General features: G+C 36.3%; 1 protein-coding gene across 4 annotated transcripts in view; it reads right to left on the bottom strand.

Annotated features, from left to right (window-relative positions):
* Positions 1–24392, bottom strand: part of RADX (RPA1 related single stranded DNA binding protein, X-linked) — a 92680-nt gene that overhangs the window by 10447 nt on the left and 57841 nt on the right. For 2 of the 4 annotated variants that reach the window (XM_055563995.1, XM_055563997.1), the window contains 3 exons: positions 20793–20866; positions 9003–9296; positions 1938–2105 (listed from right to left, as the gene is read on the bottom strand). In XM_055563995.1, coding sequence (XP_055419970.1) covers positions 1938–2105; positions 9003–9296; positions 20793–20866 — 536 coding nt within the window. The remainder of the gene's footprint in view (positions 1–1937; positions 2106–9002; positions 9297–20792; positions 20867–24392) is intronic. The other 2 variants (XM_055563996.1, XM_055563998.1) reach the window with 1 other exon arrangement.

Below are 24392 nucleotides of genomic sequence, written 5' to 3'. Positions count from 1 at the left end.
AGGTATTTTCACATGATCATGTTAAGTGACTGCTGGAAGAACGCTGGCTCTAGCAAGTAGTGGGTAACTGTGAATTTTGTCTTCATTTTTTTATATTGTTAATAACATACACAGACAGCAGAAGAAACATGACAGAAGTGGATACTGCAATGAAGCAAGAGCAAGAGTTCCACAAAGATTTAAAGTACAGATTAGGGTCCTAATTACCAAATCCAGAGTTACTAACAGTCTAAGGAGCTGAAACTGAGTAAGAAGTAATGTGTATGCATGCTCGGCTGCGCCTGACTTTTTGCAACCCCATGGACTGCAGCTTGCCAGCCTCCTCTGTCCATGGGATTTCCCAGGCAAGAATACTGGAGTGGGGTGCCATTTCCTCCCCCAGGGAATATTCCTGACACAGGAATTAAACCCACATCTCCTGTGTTTCCTGAATTGGCAGGTAGATTCTTTACCACTGAGCCACCTGGGAAGTCCCGTATGAAGTAATACTGCAAGTTAATATATCATCTTTAAAATGGACTGTGGGAAAAATAAAGAACCTTATCTCTTACAAAATTGGATACTTAAGTTCAGTTTGAAGTGAAGTGTTAGTTGCTCAGTTGTGTCCGACTCTTTGTGACCCCATGGACTATAGCCCACCAGGCTCCTCTGTCCATGGTGTTCTCTGGGTAAGAATACTAGAGTGGGTTGCCATGCCCTTCTCCAGGGGATCTTCCTAATCCAGGGATTGAACCTAGGTCTCCCGTATTGCAGGCAGTTTCTTTACCATCTGAGCCACCAGGGAAGTTCAGTTTGCAGTAACCATTACTGCCAAAAGTTACTTCATCATCAGGCACAACTCCTAAGACTTGTTTAAAAACAACATACACTCAAGAGTTTCATCAGCTTAGAAAGACCCACCACAAAATCCCAAGATAATAAGGCCTTTCTTTAGTGCTTTTTTAAAGGGAATATTCATATAATCTCAATTAAAATTGCTAGAAACCTTACCACATGCTTAGGAAATAGAAATGACAGAAGAAAGTGAATAGGATAATTATAATTGGACATGTAATTTTACTCATATATATAAAAATGATTTAAAGTTCAGGATGTTAAATAGCAGCCTAAACAATTCGTTGGTTGAAAGGTTTCACTATTGGGATTACACACATGCTTAGCAGTCCCCAAGGAATTTATTGCATAGCACTTGAATAACTATTTATAAGAGAAAACAATTGTACTGTACTATAGTATGGGGCTTCCCTGGTAGCTCAGCTGGTGAAGAATCCACCTGCAATCCAGGGGACTCCAGTTTGAATCCTAGGTCAGGAAGATGCCCTGGAGAAGGGATAGGCTACCCACTCCAGTATTCCTGGGCTTCCCTGGTGGCTCAGATGGTAAAGAATCCGCCTGCAATGTGGGAAACCTGGGTTCTATCCCTGGGTTGGGAAGATCCCCTGGAGGAGGGCATGGCAACTCACTCTAGTATTCTTGCCTGGAAAATACCCATGGACAGAGGAGCCTGGCAGCCAAAGTCCATGGGGCCACAAAGAATTGGTAATGACTGAGTGACTAAGCACACAGTATGGAGGCACTGAGATTTCAGGCAATTATAAGGTGAAAGGACAAACTGTCTTGCCTGAATTAAAAGGAGAGAGGAGTAGAAGCTGCACTGTTCCATATGCATACCACTTCGGTTTAGCGAATACTTACATTTAGAAATGTATTATAAAAGAACATTCTTAATGCCTGCCTGGAATAGAAACCATTAATCTATCCACTTTTATTTTTAAATATATTCTCATTTATCTTTGGGTACCTTTACCAAATAACTCTTTAAACTGTATCAAATGTTAAAGCTAGAACTGTTTATATAGTAACATCTTAAGGTTGGGACCATTTGCATTATTAATTAATTTCATTTTCTGACTGCAAAGATCCTGAGATTGTCTTACCTGCAAGTACTCTTGAACCTGTAGTTTTTTCACTGCTGGTTGATGTCTGTGGATACACACAGCTGTAATTCATGCAGGTTAATAATGTGTCTACTTGAGATGTCTGGGCATCTTGTAGAGAATACATGGGGAGGAAAGCCACATCGATTGCTATCTCATGGTTCAGACCTGTTACAGAAAAATCAGACATTATTAAAAGTGTAGTTAGTAACATGGTGCTAATGAGGCCAGATCTGATGGTCTGATCCTCACATGTGCCAGATAGCTTCAAAACTGTAAAAAAATAACTTTCAAAACTAAGGGACTAAGCCCTTTGCTGTGCAAATGCTTATAAACACATTCTACTGACTGAAAGAGGAGACACTTTAGAGCAATCTAGCATCATCGCTGGAAATAACAGTCCCAAATCTTTTAAATATTGATGGATGGCTTAAATATTAATATCTAGAGAACAGCCTAGTCACAAAAATGAAGACATGTAGAGAATTTTCATCATCATTTATGATAGATGCCATCACAGGACAGGAGAATTCAGAGATAACTACTGGTTCTCTTACTGCCATTTTGGACTTATGGATATAAGACTCAAGAAAGGCCAGGGATGGAAGTACCAAGGTTCCATTTGTCCTCAAACATACAAGAAAAATTTCAGTCACTCACCATTAGGGCGAGAAAAAGTTGCAGCTTTGGGGAACCACCACCATGCATCCTGACCTATGTCTGTTGTCTCTTTATGAGGGTCAGTGTCAGCTAGGGTGGATTAAAAAAAGACTTCTGACAGGCAAGGGTTTCAGCTGGGTATTCAAGCATGAGTAGCATTTAAATAGAGAGAAGGGTATTTCAGGTAGGGCAGGAAGAAGCCAAAAGTACAGGCCAGAGTAAGGAAACCATCTTGACTGGATGAAGGAAAAATATGCAGAGCACAGCTTGAAAACTCTGAATTCTACCCACTCAAACCAGAAACTTAGAAGTTATCCTTAACTCTTCCCTTTCATTCTTCCCTGATATTTAGTCAGCAAGTCCTATAGATTCTATGACTTCAGTATCTACCCTATTCATCCCATAGCAATTCTTAAGTATAGAGCATGAGCCAATGATGTGTAAACAAGTCCTTCCAGTTAAGCTGTAAACTGATCCAGAAACTCAAGTCCATTCTTTGTTTTTTTATGGGTAAACAACATTAAGTTCCATAGCTTTAACTTAACAAACAACTAAGGGCTACTTAAAGCTTTTTAAGGATTACTAAAATCTGGTATTCATAAACTAAAATAGTCATACCATCTAGAATTTACTGTGGATTCCAATTCAGTATTGTAATTCCTTCATAACTCAGCAATGCTGCAAAACTCATGTCAGTGTGCATACTGGTATTCTATTTCCTTGATTCTAATACCAAATCTAAGGCATACCATCAATTTAATAATGGGTTTTTAATAAAAAGAAAACACTGCATTAAATGTACCCATTGACCATAAGATGCATTCCAACTTGCAAATGTAAAAAAAGAGAAAGAGTGCTTTAGAATTGAGAAAATATCAAGTTGGAAACCTTGATTTTTAGGAAGATAGCTTTATTATCATTGTGTCATTGACACTATTATGAGTTGCTTTCTAAATTATAGAATACTGTGGGTTTAGTTTCAACATTACTGGTAAAATTTGTCATGAGTTGTTTGGTTAAACTAGAGTTCAGAGTGCAAATGTATAAGCAAATATGCCCAAGGCCGCTGTACTTGATGTTCCTGTACATAGAATGCTCTTTCCCCAGATAAACACACAGCTTGGTCCTTCACCTCTGTTAGGTGTCTGGTGAAATGTTATTTTCTTAGGGAGACCTCCCTGACCACTCCATTTAAAATTTAGCCATTTCCAATGACAGCACTCTCCAACCCCTTTCTTCTAGCATTGATCATTATACCTCATTTCACCACAGGGCTCTGTTATCGTTTGCATTAACTCATGTAACCTCAGTCCCCAGAGCAGCACTGAGCATGCCTTAGGTGCTCAGTAAATATTTGTGAAATTGAGTAAAAGAAAGTATACGTGCGCATTTCAATGTACAGTTTTCAACTACTTAGACTTTAGGACATTTGTGCACTGTATTCAAATACGAATTCATCCATATTCACAATAGCAAAAGAGATGAACACAAATATCCTCCCCACAATGTACAGGTATAATGCACTTCAATGGTGACAATTTATGTGTTACTTAAGTAACTTGCAACATACTACCTAGGTAAGTGTGGTAATATATGTGGATTATACTAAAAATTAGAGGGAAATAGAAAATCAAACAAATAAGCTCATATTCCTCTTTTGTAAAGTGTATTGTATGCAATTTATATATCTTCCTCTCAAATTCTTCATTATTACTGTATTCCTTTTCCAATAAAAGTCTGTGTGTGTGTGTGTGTATGTGTTGGGTAGGATCCCACCACCTAGCATAGTACTTGGTATATGCTATATTTTATGAAATCTAAAATATCATTGTTTTTTAAGATGATCATTATTTTTTACACCACTAAGGAAAAAAAATACTACCAATTAAACAAAGGCATGGCATCAATTTTAAGATCCATATACATTTTAAAAGATGTTAACATATGGAGAAAAAAGTGTGTCTTACACTGATGAAATCTGACAGTAGGTACTTAAGGTTTAAGGATTAAATTACTTTTATTATGCAATGGAATAAGGGACAGAATTAAGGGGTAGCAACAGTAACCTATACAATTCAGTGTGCTGCTCCATTTGGGATACAAGAATGAGAAGCATGTCACTGGAATAGGATATCCTAAGGATACAGCCAGTGAAGAAACCAAGAGTAAGGGAATCCAGTTCTACTCAGATTTTAATGGTTCAAGTAGCCTTCAACACGGAAGGAGGCATACCTCAGAGCTACAAATAATTGGTCCTGAGCCTGCAGGCTAGTGCCAAGGAGGGCAGGGATTATGTTGCTCTGCTTAGTTGCTTTAACAAGAGAAAAAAATCAAGATAAGTAAAGCCTTATGATTTCCATGTAACTACAGCATATTACATTACTTTGATGTTAGTTAATGCAATTACTTACTTACAATTTGTAATGATTTAAATGCATTTTTCAGAAAAGGAAAAGAATGATACAAAATTTTTTGACAAAAAAAATCCTGATTAAAAAGTCCACAAAACACTATCTTAACATTCTCCTTGCTGCTGCTGCTAAGTCACTTCAGTCGTGTCCGACTCTGTGCGACCCCATAGATGGCAGGCCACCAGGCTCCCCTGTCCCTGGGATTCTCCAGGCAAGAACACTGGAGTGGGTTGCCATTTCCTTCTCCAATGCATGAAAGTGAAAAGTGAAAGTGAAGTCGCTCAGTTGTGTCTGATTCTTAGCGACCCCATAAACTACAGCCCACCAGGCTCCTCCATCCACGGGATTTTCCAGGCAAGAGTACTGGAGTGGGGTGCCATTGCCTTCTCCGAACATTCTCCTTAAATTATACCTATTGTTACTTGAGTTTGTATCTCTTGATATCCAAGAGATAAACAGATGGCTTTCAGAGGTTTACTAAAGGTTGGGTGAGTAATTATTTTCCTTATTGTCTAAGTCAAATGCAAACTGAAGCTTTAATTGACTCATAGCATTTCATGAGCAACTATTAATAAATTAGTGTTTGCAGAATCAATGATGTACTAATGCCATCTTTGAGTCCGATCAAGCTTTTGAGAAGTATCTTCTTAATATTTTAAGTGAGAAACAATTCTTAAAATTGACCAACAGATTAAAAAGCTTATACTTGGGCTAAATGCATTGAAAATTTCATCTTACTTCATTCAAATATCTTCTCTTTCAAGTATGTTATTATGTAATAGGCAATGGGCTGAGATTTTAGCACATACTATCTACTTATTTGAGTCAAGTGAGATGGCATAAAAGAATTATTAACACAAGAATTGGTACTTTTGGGATAGGTTTCTGATATTGCCACAGTACCCAATTGGTTGTTGGGAGCCATTTGAATTGTGGGAAGGAAGATTAATAATTCTGTGCAGTATTTTCAATAATGATTTACCCTAGAGCAGTCAGAGCTAACGACCAAGTAACGGGATTATGGTCTGAATAACCTTTCTGGCTCCCAGAATAAGACACTTCAAAATTACTGGGCCCTTCAGAGATCAGCAAGATAAAGCTGAAGGATAATAAACTACTAGAAGGTAGTATCAGTGTAGGTTGTACACTCTTAATGTCAGAAGAACTTTAAAAATCATTCAGACTTATCTGCCTTCATTGGTTTAGCCAGTTATATCTGAAAACAGGGATCTAGAATAGGGGTCAGCAAACTACGAGCTGGGGGCAGGGATCAAATGTAGCTTCTACCTGGTTTCAAAGGATCCATGGCCTAGGAAACTTTTTTTTTCATTTTAAATGGTTGGAAAAAAAAGTATTTCGTGATACATGAAAATAACATGCAATTCAAATTTAACTGTCTATAAATAAAGTTTTAGTTAAACATAGTCAGGCACATTCATTTACACATTGTCTATGACTGCTTTCACACTAAAACAGCAGAGCAATGAATTATCACCTCACACCTGTCAGATCAGCCATCATTAAAAAGTAAAAATGGAGCTACCATATGACTCCTGGCTATATATATATAAAAAAACCCCACTAATTTGAAAAGATACACACACCCCATGTTCACAGCAGCATTATTGATAACTGCCAAGATATGGATGCAACATAAGTGACCATCAACAGATGAATGGATAAAGGAGATGTGGTATACATACATAATAGAAGACTACTCACTCATAAAAAAGAATTAAAAATTTGCCATTTGTAGCAACATGGATGGACTTGCAGAGCATTATATTAAATGAAATAAGTCAGACAGAGAAAGACAAATACTATATGATATTGCTTATATGTGGAATCTAAAAAATAAAACAAACTAGTGAGTATAACAAAAAAGAGGCAGACACAGATATAGAGAACAAACTAGTTGTTATGGGAAGGGGGAAGAGAGAAGGGGGAGGGACATTATAAGGGTAAGGAATTAAGACATGATTTCTCATCATGGCCTGACTTTTACCTATCTAGTAGGTAAGACTAGAAGATATTCAGGATTCTTTTATCTTTAAAATTAAGTACCTCATCAGGAACAATCCCTTTTCTCCCTTCCTGCAAGAAAACTCACAGAAAATTACTACTGAATGCTGGTAATTTGTTATTTACAGGCACCTAGTAATACTTAACTTTTTCTGTTTTATTTTATTTATTTACTTTTCTTTTTTTAAAATTTTATTTGTTTTATTTTAAATGTTCTGTTTTATTTAATCCACATGTAGCTTATTTTTCAATGTTTTTATCCCTGTAAATCCACTTACGCCCTTGAAAAATGGTAGGATATAAAACAGTCCAATTCTAACATGAATTACAGCTGGTTAGGCATAACAACAAATTAGCCTCCTTTACATCTGATTCTTGCTTTTCAGTGACACATAAGATAGCTGAAATGTTTAGAGGATCAGTAACATGTTGAAAAGAAGAAAAATATTCAATTTCTATGACTCCAAATGAACTCATGATTTTATGGTTACTTCTTGTGATGTATGGGAAATCTCTGCTGTAATTTTTGTTTCCTGGATATAAAACTAAGATAGACAAACTACCCAAAGAGACCAAGCAATGCAGTCTAGTAAAAAGAAGCATTTGAAACTTAGATCTGAGACTGTCTAACAGTCAGTGGGAATTCATACTTTTCATAAATTATATACATATACAATCACGTGGATGTAATATTTATATGCGAGGAAGTAGGGAAGAAGAGTGGGAGAGAGTAAGGGGGAAAAAGGAATCTTGATAAAGGTCAAGGTAATTCATTCCAGTACTAGAGATATAAAAATCTGTGAAATACATTTTCTTTCAGGCATTAAATTAATTTGCTAATGGCATTGCATCATTCTTTCACTTAAGGTAATCAGATCTTCCTTTCAAGTACAAATAAAAAATTTCCCTTGATCTAGAGAGTATCTCACTTTGGCTAAGATTTTATTTCATAATTAACTTTTGTGTACATTTTTCATTCATGAGAAACAAAATTTAAAAATGAAGTTTAAAAATGTGTTGACTTTAAATTTTTATAAGTTCCATAGCTACATGTCAGTTTAGAACAACCTGAGAAAATAAGTTTATTGTCACTTATCGGACAATATAGTTTTGGGACTTCCTGGTTGGTCCAGTGGTTAAGACTTCGAGCTTCCACTGTAGGGGGCTCGGTTTCGATCCCTGGTAGGGAACGAAGATCCTGCATGCTGTGCGGCATGGCCAAAAAAAGAGAAAAGACAAGATAGTTTTTTTCAGTAGCTTCTTTCTTTTCAACCTAAGTTACTTGAGAATTTTATTTTCTTCACAGGCTAAACAGACAGAAGTTCATAGGATCTTCTCTTAATTATCCCTTTCTCTTTAACCGACATTTTACCCTTCAGTGGTTCAGATGCACTGAGAAAGAAAGGCAGAGAATATGAGCAAGAAAGTGGTGGCTAAAGGAGAAGAGAATCGGTTTTAGAGACAGTCAGTCAGGGAATAGAAAAGTTCCCTTGGTTCCCACTCTTCTCTCCTCAAATACTTTCCAAGGATTTGCCAATATTTAAAAGCCCACAATTAAAGCTTCATGTATTCTAGGATGTGTTCCCATTCCTTTGGTTTGAGCCAAACAGGAGCTCTTTGGGTTTAACTTTTTTTTTGGATGGGTGGAGGTGAAATGTTTAGTTTTTGGTTTTTTTTTTAAAGCAAAATAATATCTGTATTTAAATTATGTCAAGTAAATAACATTCACAAGGGCTTTCGTGGTGGCTCAAATGGTAAAGAGTCTACTTGCAATGCGGGAGACCTGGGTTGGATCCCTGGGTTGGGAAGATCCCCTGGAGAAAGGCATGGTAACCCACTCCAGTATCCTTGCCTGGAGAATCTCCATGGACAGAGGAGCCTAGCAGGCTATAGTCCATGGGCTCGCAGGACATGACTGAGCAACAAAGCACAAGGAGACAGTAACATTCAAAGAAAAGAACAGGTGACTCACCTAAGATGGTTAATTCAAAATGTCCAAGGCTTCGGGCACTCTTAAAATGATCAAGTTTTGGGACCTTTCCCTCTGGTGGTACGTATTTTGCAGGCTGAGAATTAAACTGCTGACCAAGAAAATGTCTGTGCTCGGAACTAAATTTTCGTGGAATACTTTCAGGATGAATCTGGCTGTAACGCAGGTGATCTATCAAGCTGAACTTCTTGTCTCTCCACAGCTGACTTTCCCATTTATCACTTAAAGTTTTTTTGGCTCTCACTACGAAGGTATGACTGGGGTTTTCTCGACCTGCTAAAGAAACAATGAGATAAACACAATTGACTTATAAACTAATGAAATCAGGTAATTCAGTACAAAGAAGCAGATTAATAAGAAATAGCTTAATTAACTGTAAGAATCAAACAGCAACCTAGAAAACATAAACTGAATGTCCAAAAGATAAATCTTATTAAAGTGAGGAATGAACTAAAATTCACCTTCAAAATAAACTTTTACTCCAAAGTATTAAAAATATTGTTTTCTCTGTTGCTGGAATTAATGAGATTTTTAATTATCTTCTTTATACTTTTTCTATCTTTCCTAAATGTTCTTAAACAAACAAACATTCCTTTTATTTTCAGTGATAAATTCAAGTTAAGTCAAATTCATGAGAATAAGAACATTTAGAGATTGAACCACTCCTCACTACTTGTGGAAGGTAAGCTTAAAATAAATTTTGTTAACTTTTGCTAAAAGTACCCTGAACAAATACAAAATGTAGTCTATTTCTTGGATATAACACTCTTTCAAAAGGACCATTTATATGATATTCCTTTCTAAATTGAAAGACCACTTCAACTCTTGATTGTTCTCTGTCGTCAAGTCCATTTATCATTTATGTACAACTTACTTAACATATTTAGTTTCTAAGGCAGAATATAATTTATCTCTTACACACTGTGATATTCATTCACTCAGCAACACCTATTATGTACCAGATACTGCACTGAGGAATTTGGTAAAATAACATTTTAATTTAATAATATACACCGGAATCTGAAGACATAGAGTAGAACCAGTAAAAAAGCCAGATTTTAGCACTTCTCATTTTGTCAGTTCTGCTAGCTCAGACAACCTGAAGCAAATTGTTTTTTCAGAACTTCATTCCTAAGTTTAATAAGGTTGCTGAATTGCTTCCTTGTATGCTGCTCGTGCCTTGGCGTTCGTTATTTTCCTAATATAAAAGACCTTGCTGAGACAGAAGGGTGTTTCAACAGCGAGGTTTCAGTGTGGTTAATGTATCACTTCTGCTTTTGGACTTTATTCCATATCCCCAGACTACTTTCTTGGTTTCTTAACCCTAGACAGAGACTGAACATTTATTACAAGGTAAAATACTAGGCTGAATTTTGACAGAAGATGAAGAAGTTGAACTTCTTACCAGGAATTTAAAATACTGCCATATTACAAAAGAGTTTCTTTTTAATTCTCAAAATTTAGTTGATGAACACACTTAACTTCCTTATAATACTGCTTGATAACAAAAAGGATAGAACATATAATCACATGTGAAAAGGAAAGGACTCAATAAAAGCCAAGAGGAAAACTCTAATAGGACTAAACTGGAGATTGGGCAATGGATTTAATCCTTTTATCTTCTAGAAATGAATTCCTCTTATCTAAACTAATAAAAGTACATAATCAGATCAGCAATAAGTAGATATTACAACCCAATATAGTGAGAATTCCTGACTGATTTGTTCTAAAATATGCAAAGAACAAGTTATAGGCCATTCCAATTTTGAAAAATTAAATAATTTCATCTACTCCATAGGAAAAAAAACCCTCTAATTCACACTGTCTTATAAGAATAAGTCTGATAGTCTGATATATTTTCTGTGCTTGTGTTCTCATTTGAGTGTTAAGAACTGGCAAGGTTTAATGCTCACATGAAAAAGTTCTTCTGAAAAAAATAATGTATAGTTTTTTAATTTAGTAACTTGGGGCTGTAACTATCTCAATTATATGTTTCAAAATTAATACAAATGGGTATGAAATCAGTACAGGAGATATTGGCAGTCACTGGTTATAAATAGTAAGATTTCAAGGGCAACAATTAGGAAAGAGACAAAATGTATCTAGAGTTCAGGTTTTTCTAAAAATGGAAAATCATATACTATAATTCTTTAATTTTTAGCTTGAATATTACTAATATTACCATACAAAACACATTATGCTTTAGGCCCAAAACATAACTAAGATGGGCTTTCTGGTGGCTCAGTGGTAAAGAATCCACCTGCAAAGCAGGAGACCCAGGTTTGATTCCTGGGTTGGGAAGATCCCATGGAGGGCACGGCAACCCACTCCAGTATTCTTGCCTGGAGAATCCCATGGACAGAGGAGCCTGGTGGGCTACAGTCCATAGGGTCACCAAGAGTCAAACACGACTGAAATGACTGAGCATGCACATATGCACATATCTAAGATACAGCTTAATTACCTAGCAAAATTATACACACATATATATAATTATTTATCAGAATTATAGTAATCATTCTTATTTTAGTGAATCATTTTACCCTTATTCCTGATGAGAATGGATATATATTTTAATGAATAAAAATTTCAGAATACCACATTTAGGTTGTGAGTTGAAAAAGGTCATTGTATATATAAATGTGTATGTGTGGTGATTTTGTTTCTTCACTGAATCTACACTAAGCATTTCATTGTGTGGATAAGAGTGACAGGTAGGGGTGTATGAAGGCATAGGGGAGTGGGAAGAGCTATTTCCTTTGCCTCTTTCCTGCTTGCCTTCAATGACCCCATGCTGGTGCAAGAGCTACAAGACTGGAAAAAAACAGGGTATTTCAGTCAGTGATCAGGTCTGTGCTTGGTAGCAAACATATAAAGACTTTGTAAAGGATGGTGTAAGTCAGAAGCTACTTATAATGTCTTATGATCTCAGTAGTACTATCACTGTTTATTGCTAGATTTTCAGTGTATGTCTCATTTACTTATGTTACCAGATACAAAGGATACGATGTTAAACTCTGTAATCTTCAAAATACCTAACACAATCAAATTGCATACACAAATTAGCTATATATTCACAAAATGAGTACTTTTGAATTTACACACATAATAATTTCCAAAACTAACATGAAACATATCTGGGAATACATTAGTAACCATGTTAACACATATAGATCCAAATTCATTCATTAAGCCTGAAGTATAATAACACAAAGGGGACTATGTAAAACTAGAAAGCTTCTGCATGGCAAAGGAAACCATCAACACAAAGGAAAGGCAACCTACTGAATGGGAGAAAATGACTGCAAATCATGTATCTGATATGGGATTAATATCCAAATATATAAATAATTTGTTTACCTCAGTAAACAAAAATAAGCAATATGATTAAAAAGGGGGCAGAGGATCTGAATAGACATTTTCCCAAAGGCATACAGTTGGCATACAGGTACATAAAAAGACGTTTAACATTATTACTAGGAAAATGCAAATAAAACCCACAAGGTATCATCTCATACCTGTTAATATGGATATTATCAAAAATACAAGAATAAACAAGTGTTGGTGAGCATGTGGAAAAAAGTCAACCCTTATGCACTGTGGGAATGTAAATTGGTACAGCCACTATGAATAACAGTATGGAGGTTCCTCAAAAAAATAAAAATAGAACAACAATATGATCCAGCAATTCCACTAGTGGGTATTTATCCAAAGAAATAAAAAACACTAACTCATAAAGATATATATACCCCCATGTCCACTGTAGCATTATTTACAATAGCCAAGACCTGAAAAAAACCTAAGTGCCCATCAATGAATGAATGGATAAAGAAAATGTGGTATATATACAAAGGAATATTATTCAGTCATAAAGGGAAATCTTAACTTGGATGAATCTTGAGGACACCATGCTAAGTTAAGTAAGTCAGACAAAGACAAATATATGATCTTACTTATATGTGGAATAAAAACAAGACCACTCAAAAAAACAAGCTCACAGATACAGAAAACTGACTGATGGTTGCCAGAAACAAGGGTTTGGGAGGGGGTGGGTGAAGTGGGTCAAAAGTTATAAAATAAATAAGTCATGGAGATGTAATGTACAGCTTGGTGACTATAGTTAATACCATACTGCATATCTGAAACTTACTAAGAGTAGATCTTTTTCATCACAAGAAAACAAATTTTTATAACTATGTATGGTAATGAATGTTAACTAGACTTATTGTGGTAATCATTCTGCTATACATACAAATACCAAATCAATATGCTGTACACCTGAAATTAATATAATATTATATGCTAATTATACCTCAATTTAAAAAAGAAAAAATGTAAAAGAGTTCTGTAAATTAGGAAGAACCATTATCAACTTCATGTATCGGACACTTCTTGAGAAACTATCTTGTTAACAGGAATGCCATATTGGGGATTTGGGACACTACACTAACTGAATAAGATTTGATCTTTTGCTCACACTCTAGTTACATTTCTCTATTTTTTTTTTTTAACAATTCTGACCATTTAAATTTAATTATCAGTTTCTTTAAGGTTTGCTTGCTCTGAATAGCTAAAAGTTATCAATATATTTTAAATATTGATAATAATCAAGAAAAAATAAAGAGAAATTAAATTTAAAGGCAATTATTTATAAGCCTGGGCAAAATAATTTATTATGAAAATCATATAGATTCAAAAAAAGTAAAAAATTAAACCAGTCATTCATATGGTAACACATCCCAGGGTTTATACTCACATAATCTGTAAGAATTAACTGATTATTTTTACTTAGTTTCCAGATTTTTTTTGTAGAGGGATGCTATACAAATGTGACAACTCTGAGAAACATTTACAGTTTAAAAAGTACTTTCGAACATCTGTTTAAAAGTCTTAGGCTAATTTTATTAAGTAAATAAAGGGATGCTATCATCCCTTTTGAGTGCATGCCAGTCGCTGAGTCCCATCTAACTCTTTGCAATGCCATGGACTGTAGCCAACCAGGCTCCTCTGTCCATGGAATTTCCCAGGCAAGAATACTGGAGTGGGTTGCCATTTCCTCCTCCAGGGGATCTTCTTGACCCAGGGACTGAACCTGCATCTCCTGCACTGGCAGCTGATTCTTTACTACTGAGCCATCTGGGAAGCCTGATGTCAATTTCAGAGATGAGTAGGTTGACATATAGACTAACTGAGTTGCCTCTGTTCACATAAGTTAAAAAACAACCAACCAACCAACCCTGAGGTATAGTATTATGGTACATAAACAAAAATGAAAATACAACATAACAACTTTTAGGATTCAGTGAAAGTAGTGATCAGAGGGAAATTTATAACATAAATACTGATATTAAAAAAGATATTCAATAATGTAACATTAAATTTAAAGGAACTAGGAGTGACAGAAGTAATTATGCTTAAAGTAAATATAAATGAAATAGAGAATAAAAAACTTAATAGAATCTAAGACAGCAAAAGCTTGTCCTATGTAAAGGCTAGCAAAATTGATAATCGTCACCTCTACACACCCAAGGAGTGAAGACATAAATAACTAAATTCAGAAATACAATGTGATTCATTACAGAGATAAGAAGAATTAAAATAGAATACTATGAACAATCATACACCATAAATTAGAAAAATGAGCTGAAACAAATTCATAAAAGCAAAAAAAATTACCAAAACTCATTCAAAAGAAAAAAAAGGAAAAAAAATCTCCACAGACCTATAGCAAGTAACAAAAGAGTCCGAAATGCAGTACTTGGATGCAATCTCAAAAATGACGGAATGATCTCTGTTCGTTTCCAAGGCAAGCCATTCAATATCACAGTAATCCAAGTCTATGCCCCAACCAGTAATGATGAAGAAGCTGAAGTTGAACGGTTCTATGAAGACCTACAAGACCTTTTAGAACTAACACCCAAAAGAGATGTCCTTTTCATTATAGGGGACTGGAACGCAAAAGTAGGAAGTCAAGAAACACCTGAAGTAACAGGCAAATTTGGCCTTGGAATACAGAATGAAGCAGGGCAAAGACTAATAGAGTTTTGCCAAGAAAATGCACTGGTCATAACAAACACACTCTTCCAACAACACTAGAGAAGACTCTATACATGGACATCACCAGATGGTCAACATTGAAATCAGACTGATTATATTCTTTGCAGCCAAAGATGGAGAAGCTCTATACAGTCAGCAAAAACAAGACCAGTAGCTGACTGTGGCTCAGACCATGGACTCCTTATTGCCAAATTCAGACTTAAATTGAAGAAAGTAGGGAAAACCACTAGACCATTCAGGTATGACCTAAATCAAATCCCTCATGATTATACAGTGGAAGTGAGAAATAGATTTAAGGGCCTAGATCTGATAGATAGAGTGCCTGATGAGCTATGGAATGAGGTTCGTGACATTGTACAGGAGACAGGGATCAAGACCATCCCCATGGAAAAGAAATGTAAAAAGCAAAATGGCTGTCTTGGGAGGCCTTACAAATAGCTTTGAAAAGACGAGAAGCGAAAAGCAAAGGAGAAAAGTAAAGATATAAACATCTGAATGCAGAGTTCCCAAGAATAGCAAGAAGAGATAAGAAAGCCTTCTTCAGTGATCAATGCAAAGAAATAGAGGAAAACAACAGAATGGGAAAGACTAGAGATCTCTTCAAGAAAATCAGAGCTACCAAAGGAACATTTCATGCAAAGATAGGCTCGATGAAGGACAGAAATGGTATGTACCTAACAGAAGCAGAAGATATTAAGAAGAGATGGCAAGAATACACAGAAGAACTGTACAAAAAAGATCTTCACGACCCAGATAATCATGATGGTGTGATCACTGACCTAGAGCCAGACATCCCGGAATGTGAAGTCAAGTGGGCCTTAGAAAGCATCACTACGAACAAAGCTAGTGGAGGTGATGGAATTCCAGTTGAGCTATTCCAAATCCTGAAAGATGATGCTGTGAAAGTAATGCACTCAATATGCCAGCAAATTTGGAAAACTCAGCAGAGGCCACAGGACTGGAAAAGGTCAGTTTTCATTCCAATCCCAAAGAAAGGCAATGCCAAAGAATGCTCAGACTACCGCACAATTGCACTCATCTCACACGCTAGTAAAGTAATGCTCAAAATTCTCCAAGCCGGGCTCCAGCAGTATGTGAACCCTGACCTTCCAGATGTTCAAGCTGGTTTTAGAAAAGGCAGAGGAACCAGAGATCAAATTGCCAACATCCACTGGATCATGGAAAAAGCAAGCGAGTTCCAGAAAAGCCTCTATTTCTGCTTTATTGACTATGCCAAAGCCTTTGACTGTGTGGATCACAATAAACTGTGGAAAATTCTGAAAGAGATGGGAATACCAGACCACCTGATCTGCCTCTTGAGAAATTTGTATGCAGGTCAGGAAGCAACAGTTAGATCTGGACATGGAACAACAGACTGGTTCTAAATAGGAAAAGGAGTACGTCAAGGCTGTATCTTGTCACCCTGTTTATTTAACTTATACGCAGAGTACATCATGAGAAACACTGGACTGGAAGAAACATAAGCTGGAATCAAGATTTCCAGGAGAAATATCAATAACCTCAGGTATGCAGATGATGCCACCCTTATGGCAGAAAGTGAAGAGGAACTAAAAAGCCTCTTGATGAAGGTGAAAGTGGAGAGTGAAAAAGTTGGCTTAAAGCTCAACATTCAGAAAATGAAGATCATGGCATCCGGTCCCATCACTTCATGGCAAATAGATGGGGAAACAGTGGAAACAGTGTCAGACTTTATTTTTGGGGGCTCCAAAATCACTGCAGATGGTGACTGCAGCCATGAAATTAAAAGATGCTTACTCCTTGGAAGGAAAGTTATGACCAACCTAGATAGCATATTCAAAAGCAGAGACATTACTTTGCCAACAAAGGTTCGTCTAGTCAAGGCTATGGTTTTTCCTGTGGTCATGTATGGATGTGAGAGTTGGTATTGTGAAGAAGGTTGAGCACTGAAGAATTGATGCTTTTGAACTGTGGTGTTGGAGAAGACTCTTGAGAGTCCATTGGACTGCAAGGAGATCCAACCAGTCCATTCTGAAGGAGATCAGCCCTGGGATTTCTTGGGAAGGAATGATGCTAAAGCTGAAACTCCAGGACTTTGGCCACCTCATGTGAAGAGTTGACTCATTGGAAAAGACTCTGATGCTGGGAGGGATTGGGGGCAAGAGGAGAAGGGGACGACAGAGGATGAGATGGCTGGATGGCATCACTGACTCTAGGGACGTGAGTTTGAGTGAACTCTGGGAGTTGGTGATGGACAGGGAGGCCTGGCGTGCTGCGATTCATGGGGTTGCAAAGAGTTGGACACGACTGAGGGACTGATCTGATCTGATAGCAAGTAAAGAGATTCAAAAGAAAATTTAAAATGCTATTCCATTTAAAATAGCAACTAAAAGAAGAAAATACCTAGGAATAAAATTTAAGCAAGGAGGTGAAAGACTTCTATACTGAAAACTACAAAACATTGTTGAAATAAATTAAAGAATACCTAAAAATGAACAGAAAAAAATCCCATGTTAATGGACTAGAAGAACTAATATTATTAAGACATCAATACTATCCAAACTACCTGCAGACTCAATGCAACCCATATCAAAATCGCAAAAGCTTATTTTGCAGAAATGGTCAAATGGATCCTTAAATTTTATATGGAATTACAAGACTCCTCAATGCTAAAGCAATCTTGAACAACAGGGACAAAGTTGGAGGGCTCATACACCCCAATTTCAACAGCTGATACAAAGCTATAGTAATCAAAACACTGTGGTGCTGGCATAGGGACATACATATAGACCAGTGAAAGAGAATTTGATATTTAACAATGGTTTTCAATTCAGTGGATACTAAGTCAATGCAATTTTTCCTATTCATTGTCCAGGGACTACAGGAAACTCCTTGATACTTCCCCATGTTGATGGCAATAATTTATCTGACCATTAATAACCTTTCAAGTTTATATTGGTTCTACTTCAAATCCAAGAGGCCTGTGCTCTGGACTCTGTTTTCTAAGTGGTTATTACACCTCAGTCTATGATCATTTAGGCCTCTAGTTCTTAAATGTCCATGAGCAGTTTTAGTTTTAGTTCCTATTCACCACTTAATCTTTTTTGTTTCTGCCACTTAGGGATTTTTAATTCTTGCTTTCAACTTGGTTATATATTTATACTACAATGATTTCCCTCTTATTTTCTATCTTTTATTTGGGGGGGAGTACAATCCAAATCCCTTTGTGGGTTCTTAATCTGTCAGACTGACTAGAAGTCAATTCTCAAATAAGAATAACTCATAAAGCAAGAAGGATCTAAAGTATTAAAATGTCTACAGAGACGACTCCTTATAAGATCTGCTTTAAACAAACTCACTTTAAGGATACCCTGCCAGAACTAAATTTGTGTCATAAAATTTGTGTCACTTCAGAAAAAAAAGCCCAAAAACTGAAACTACAACTATCTTTTAAGCTTTAACTACGGTTATTGTCAAATAAAAATTAAACTTCCTACTTCATTCTTCTCTTAATTAAAAATAGTACATCTGAAGGAATGTACTACCAGGGAACCAATTTACTAAGTGTTCAGTTCAGTTACTCAGTCGTGTCCGACACTTTTTGACCCCATGGACCATAGCACGCCAGGCCTCCCTGTCCATCACCAACTTCTGGAGTCTACCCAAACCCATGTCCATTGTGTCAGTGATGCCATCCAACCATCTCATCTTCTGTTGTCCCCATCTCCTCCTGCCCTCAATCTTTCCCAGCATCAGGGTCTTTTCAAATGAGTCACTTCTTTCCATCAGGTGGCCAAAGTATTGGAGTTTCAGTTTCAACCTCAGGGCCTCCAATGAACACCCAGGACTGATCTCCTTTAGGATGGACTGGTTAGATCTCCTTGGAGTCCAAGGGACTCTCAAGAGTCTTCTCCAACACCACAGTTCAAAAGCATCAATTCTTCGGCGCTCAGCCTTCTTTATAGTCCAACTCTCACATCCATACATGACTACTGGAAAAACCATAGCCTTGACTAGACGGACCTTTGTTGGCAAAGTAATGTCTCTGCCTTTTAATATGCTGTCTAGGTTGGTCATAACTTTCCTTCCAAGGAGTAAGCGTCTTTTAATTTCATGGCTGCAATCACCATCTGCAGTGATTTTGGAGCCCAGAAAAAAAAAATCAGCCACTGTTTCCCCATCTATTTGCCATTAAGTGATGGGACCGGATGCCATGATCTTAGTTTTCTAAATGCTGAGCTTTAAGCGAACTTTTTATACTCTCCTCTTTCACTTTCATCAAGAGGCTCTTTAGTTCCTCTTCACTTTCTGCTATCAGGGTGGTGTCATCTTCATATCTGAGGTTATTGGCATTTCTCCTGGAAATCTTGATTCCAGCTTGTGCTTCCTCCAGCCCAGCATTTCTTATGATGTACTCTGCATATAAGTTAAATAAGCGGGGTAACAATATATAGCCTTGACGTACTCCTTTTCCTATTTGGAACCAGTCTGTTGTTCCATGTCCAGTTCTATCTGTTGCTTCCTGACCTGCATACAGGTTTCTCAAGAGGCAGGTCAGGTGGTCTGGTATTCCCATCTCTTTCAGAATTTTCCACAATTTATTGTGATCCACACAGTCAAAGGCTTTGGCGTAGTCAATAAAGCAGAAATAGATGTTTTTCTGGAACTCTCTTGCTTTTTTGATGATCCAGCTGATGTTGGCAATTTGATCTCTGGTTCCTTTGCCTTTTCTAAAACCAGCTTGAACATCTGGAAGGTCAGGGTTCACATATTGCTGAAGCCTGGCTTGGAGATTTTTGAGCATTACTTTACTAGCATGTGAGATGAGTCCAATTGTGTGGTAGTCTGAGTATTCTTTGGCGTTGACTTTCTTTGGGATTGGAATGAAAACTGATCTTTTCCAGTTCTGTGGCCACTGCTGAGTTTTCCAAATTTGCTGGAAAATTAAGTGCAGCACTTTCATACCATCATGTTTTAGGAATTGAAACAGCTCAACTGGAATTCCATCACCTCCACTAGCTTTGTTCGTAGTGATTCTTCCTAAGGCCCACCTGACTTCATATTCCAGGATGTCCGGCTCTAGGTGAGTGTGAGTAATCACGCCTTCGTGATTATCTGGGTTGTGAAGATCTTTCTTGTACAGTTCTTCTGTGTATTTTTGCCACCTCTTCTTAAATATCTTCTGCTTCTGTTAGGTCCATACCATTTCTGTCCTTTATTGTGTCCATCTTTGCATGAAATGTTCCCTTGGTGTCTCTAATTTTCTTGAAGATATCTCTAGTCTTTCCCATTCTATTGTTTTCCTCCATTTCTTTGTATTGATTGCTGAGGAAGGCTTTCTTATCTCTCCTTGCTATTCTTTGGAACTCTGCATTCAAATGGGAGTATCTTTCCTTTTCTCCTTTGCTTTTCGCTTCTCTTCTTTTCACGGCTATTTGTAAGGCCTCCTCAGACAACCATTTTGCTTTTTTGCATTTATTTTTCTTAGGGAATTAAGTGTTGTACTGGTGCAAATTTCAGAACAATTTTGGACTAGTACTTTTGACAAGGATTTAAGGTAATATAAATAAAAATAGAAACAAAAATAACTAGCTACATATCTATTTAAAGTACTTATATTATGCCAGTGGCAGGCACAACCCAAAAATGCACAATCAAATCAAACAGCAGTATGTATATAATAATAGTGTTCCACAAAGTCTTCATAAAATCATTATCATTATCAAACCAACATACAGTGGAAGGAGCTTGGCATGCTTGGTTTACTTTCTTTTGTTTGTGAAGAAGTTTCTGGTTGAGGTACAGGAATTCTGCAAAAGATTAAAAAAAGATAACAGTTATAAAAACAGACTTTAATGGGAAAACTGTTTCCATTTGGAATTTATTCTAATCCAATACAATTAGAAAATTTATAGGTTTAGTTTCTTGAAAGTAATGCATTAGAAATGTAAGGAAAACACATTCAAATTCTAAACAAATATCCATACTAACATAATTCAAATACTGAAACAGAGTTATATGTTTTTTTAAGGAGTATTACACAAAAGAAAGTATTCAACTTTTATTAAATTAGTTGACACTAAAGATGGATATATATATATTTCATTCCCTACAATATAAATTAAATTATTCAATGGCCTCCTTTCATATTTGCTTTGTTCAAATATTCTGGAAAACAAACTGGCCTAACTCTCCAACCTCATTTCAGAGTTTTCTATAAGCCTCATGCTGCTTCAAAACATCACGTTTTTCCTTCAGCCAGAAAAACATTCCCCCTTTCCTTTGCTTGGTTAACTCTTATTTAGCCTTCAAAATTTAGCTCGTAGCATTATTTTCTATAAGAAGCCATCCTTGATCTCTACTCAAGGTTCACTAATCCTTATTTATGCTGTAATAGCTCTAAGAATAAATATTATCATACCACTCACCACATGGTATTAAAATTACTGCCTTTTCAGTTTATTTCCTATACCAGATTCTATTCGCTCTACAAAAACATAGACTTTATCTATTTTTGTATCTCCACAGAATAGCCACTCAATAATTGTTTATTGAAAGAAAAATAAGTGAAAAGGAAGCATCTTATTTTGAAGCTGACGAGAGAAACTTGCACTTATAACAAAGACCTCCTTCTTAAAAACTTTCAGTAAATTTCTATGATGAGTATTTTCTGCTGTTGTAGTTCCAAAACTAAAAGCATAAAGCAAAACAGAAGTGTCATGTTGTAGAATACTGCATAATACTGCTCAGCTTACTTCAGCAATAGAAATGTCTGTTACAATAGTAGTATTCTTCATTTTATGAATGAGTTCTTAATGAATGCAAAGAACAAGCTTTCATGAAGGAAGACTTCATTTAAAGAACTCCAGGAAATACAAATACGTTTTATTGTTGTAATTAAAACTTTTTTCTGAATATCAAAAAATGGTTTATTTCTAAAAATTAATAAACTGATAACATCAACTCTCAGAGATATTTAAATAAATAAAAATAGTTAAATTACATGTATTTTGAGATCATTAAACAGTATGTATATACTTTTAAATAGGGTCTTCCCAGGTGGCACAGTGGTAAAGAATCTGCCTGCCAATGCAGGAGATGTGGGTTTGATCCCTGGGTCGAGAAGATACCCTGGAGTAGGAAATGGCAACTCACTCTAGTATTCTTGCTTGGAAAATTCCGTGGACAGAGGAGCTTGGCAGGCTACAGTCCATGGAGTTGCAAACAGTCAGACATGACTGAACAACCGAGCACACACAGCAGCATATACTTTAAAATACATGGTGTTATAAAGTGATTTTTTTCATCTGAAACAAATTAGAAGTAGTTTTCCAAATTCTGACAGCATCATTATATTGTATAGAATTTTTTGTAAGTGGCTTAGGAAATTTTTACCGAAACATACAATCATTCATTTGTATGCCTTAAGTGTCTTAAAGGTGAGGGCCTAAATGACAGAAGTGGAGATATCAATGTCTATGGGTACCAACTGAAGAAAGTGAAAAAAAGAGATGAAAACTTAAAGCATAAGAAATATAACAGGATGCCTGAGGAAAGAAAGGGAACAGATGGCTAAGACAATAATGTTAAATATGGTGGATAGTAGCTGAATAGTATAAAAATTATGTCAGAGGCAATAAGCTGTACTCTTCATCAACTTATTGGCCTTAGATAAAAGTCACATAGATTGTATAGTATGCCATGCCCTCATTGATATAACAGTATTATAATTAATATTGTAGTCTTTTCTGTGGTCTTCCCCAGTGGCTCAGTGATAAAGAATCACCTGCCAATGCAGGAGACATGGGTTCAACCTCTGGGTCAGGAAGATTCCCTGGAGGAGGCAATGGCAATCTACTGCAGTATCCTTGCCTGGAAAATCTCATGGACAGAGGAGGGTGGCAAAGATTTGGACATGACTGAGCACGCATGCACAACAAAAGTCATTCCAATAGTGCCTTCTCCTTTCTTAGGGGACACTGATAATGATTTTTAAGGATTCATATAACCTTGATATGGTGTACTTTCTTGCTTTATGAAGTAAATACAACCAAGAGAACACAAATAAGTTTTAACGTCCCATTTATTATGTTTTATTTCTAAGTGCTAAATTTTGAATGAGTTGATATACTTTGACTACATTTTACTATCTAGTAGAGAGCACCATGGGTCACTAGCTCCCATGTTCATTGATACAACCTCTTAAATGGTCATATTTATTACTACCATAAATTGTACCAGTGGAAACAGACCAATGGGTAATACAGACACTGGAGTCAGCAAGCCAGGATTTAAAACACAACAATGTGCCAGAAGAGTGGCATGCCCAGGTTCCACAAGTAGAGTGCACAGAAGCTCCATGTTTCTTCTCAGACCTTTCTCTATGTGTCTCTTCTTTTGGCTCTTCCTGATCTGTAACCTTTACAATAAAACTGTGATTTTAAGTATAGTATTTTTCATTCTAGTGAGTTACTGACTCTGAGGGGGTCATGGGAACTCCTGAATTTGTAGCCAGTTGATTGGAAGTGAGGGGGACCTGGGGACCAGCTGAACTGTGGCCATTAGCACATGAGGTAAGGTCAATCTTGAGGAGGACTAAGCCCTTAAGAATCTGATGTTAAATCTGGTTATTAGTATTAAAACTGAATCACAGTATGGCTAGTTGGATTGGAAACCCCACAAGAGCTCAATGAACCTAACTGATAGGTTTAATAGCACACAGGACATAGTAAAAGACTAAATGGAGTGACAGGTCCAAACTGAAACACAGAATCAAAAATAGAAATGAAATATGTATATGAGTAAAAAATGCAGTGTAAGAAACTTGCTGGTCAGTCAGAAGTGCTAACATATATGAAGTAGGAATCATGGGAAAAAAGGAAATAATGAGGAAGAAAATATATTTGAAGAAATATGGCAGATGGTTTTCCAAAACTGATGAAAGATATCAATAAACAGACTCAAGAAGCTTCGTAACCTCAAAGCAGTATAAAACAAAGAGAACCACTCCTTGGCACATCACATACAAACAGTTGAAAATCAAAATGAAAATCTTAAAAGCACTCACAGTAAAAAAATACAGTATCTTTGAATGAACAATCAGAAGGCATTAGTCTGATTCTTAATAGAAACAATGAAAGCAATAAAACAGTAGTTTCAGACTTCAAAAAATAAACCTGCAACCAACTGAAAATATCCTTTTAGAAGTAAAAGTGAAATAAAGATGTTTTTAAACAAGCAAAAATAGAGAATATATCATCAGCAAGCTGTATTGAAATAAATGCTGAGAGGAATTCTTCATTCAGAAGGAAAATGATCCCAAAGAGAAGCATGGAA

Source organism: Bubalus kerabau, chromosome X (assembly GCF_029407905.1).
Source record: "Bubalus kerabau isolate K-KA32 ecotype Philippines breed swamp buffalo chromosome X, PCC_UOA_SB_1v2, whole genome shotgun sequence".
In the NCBI taxonomy this organism is placed as follows: domain Eukaryota; kingdom Metazoa; phylum Chordata; class Mammalia; order Artiodactyla; family Bovidae; genus Bubalus; species Bubalus kerabau.
Note: the sequence above shows the minus strand (reverse complement) of the source record. Positions and strands in the feature narration are given on the sequence as shown.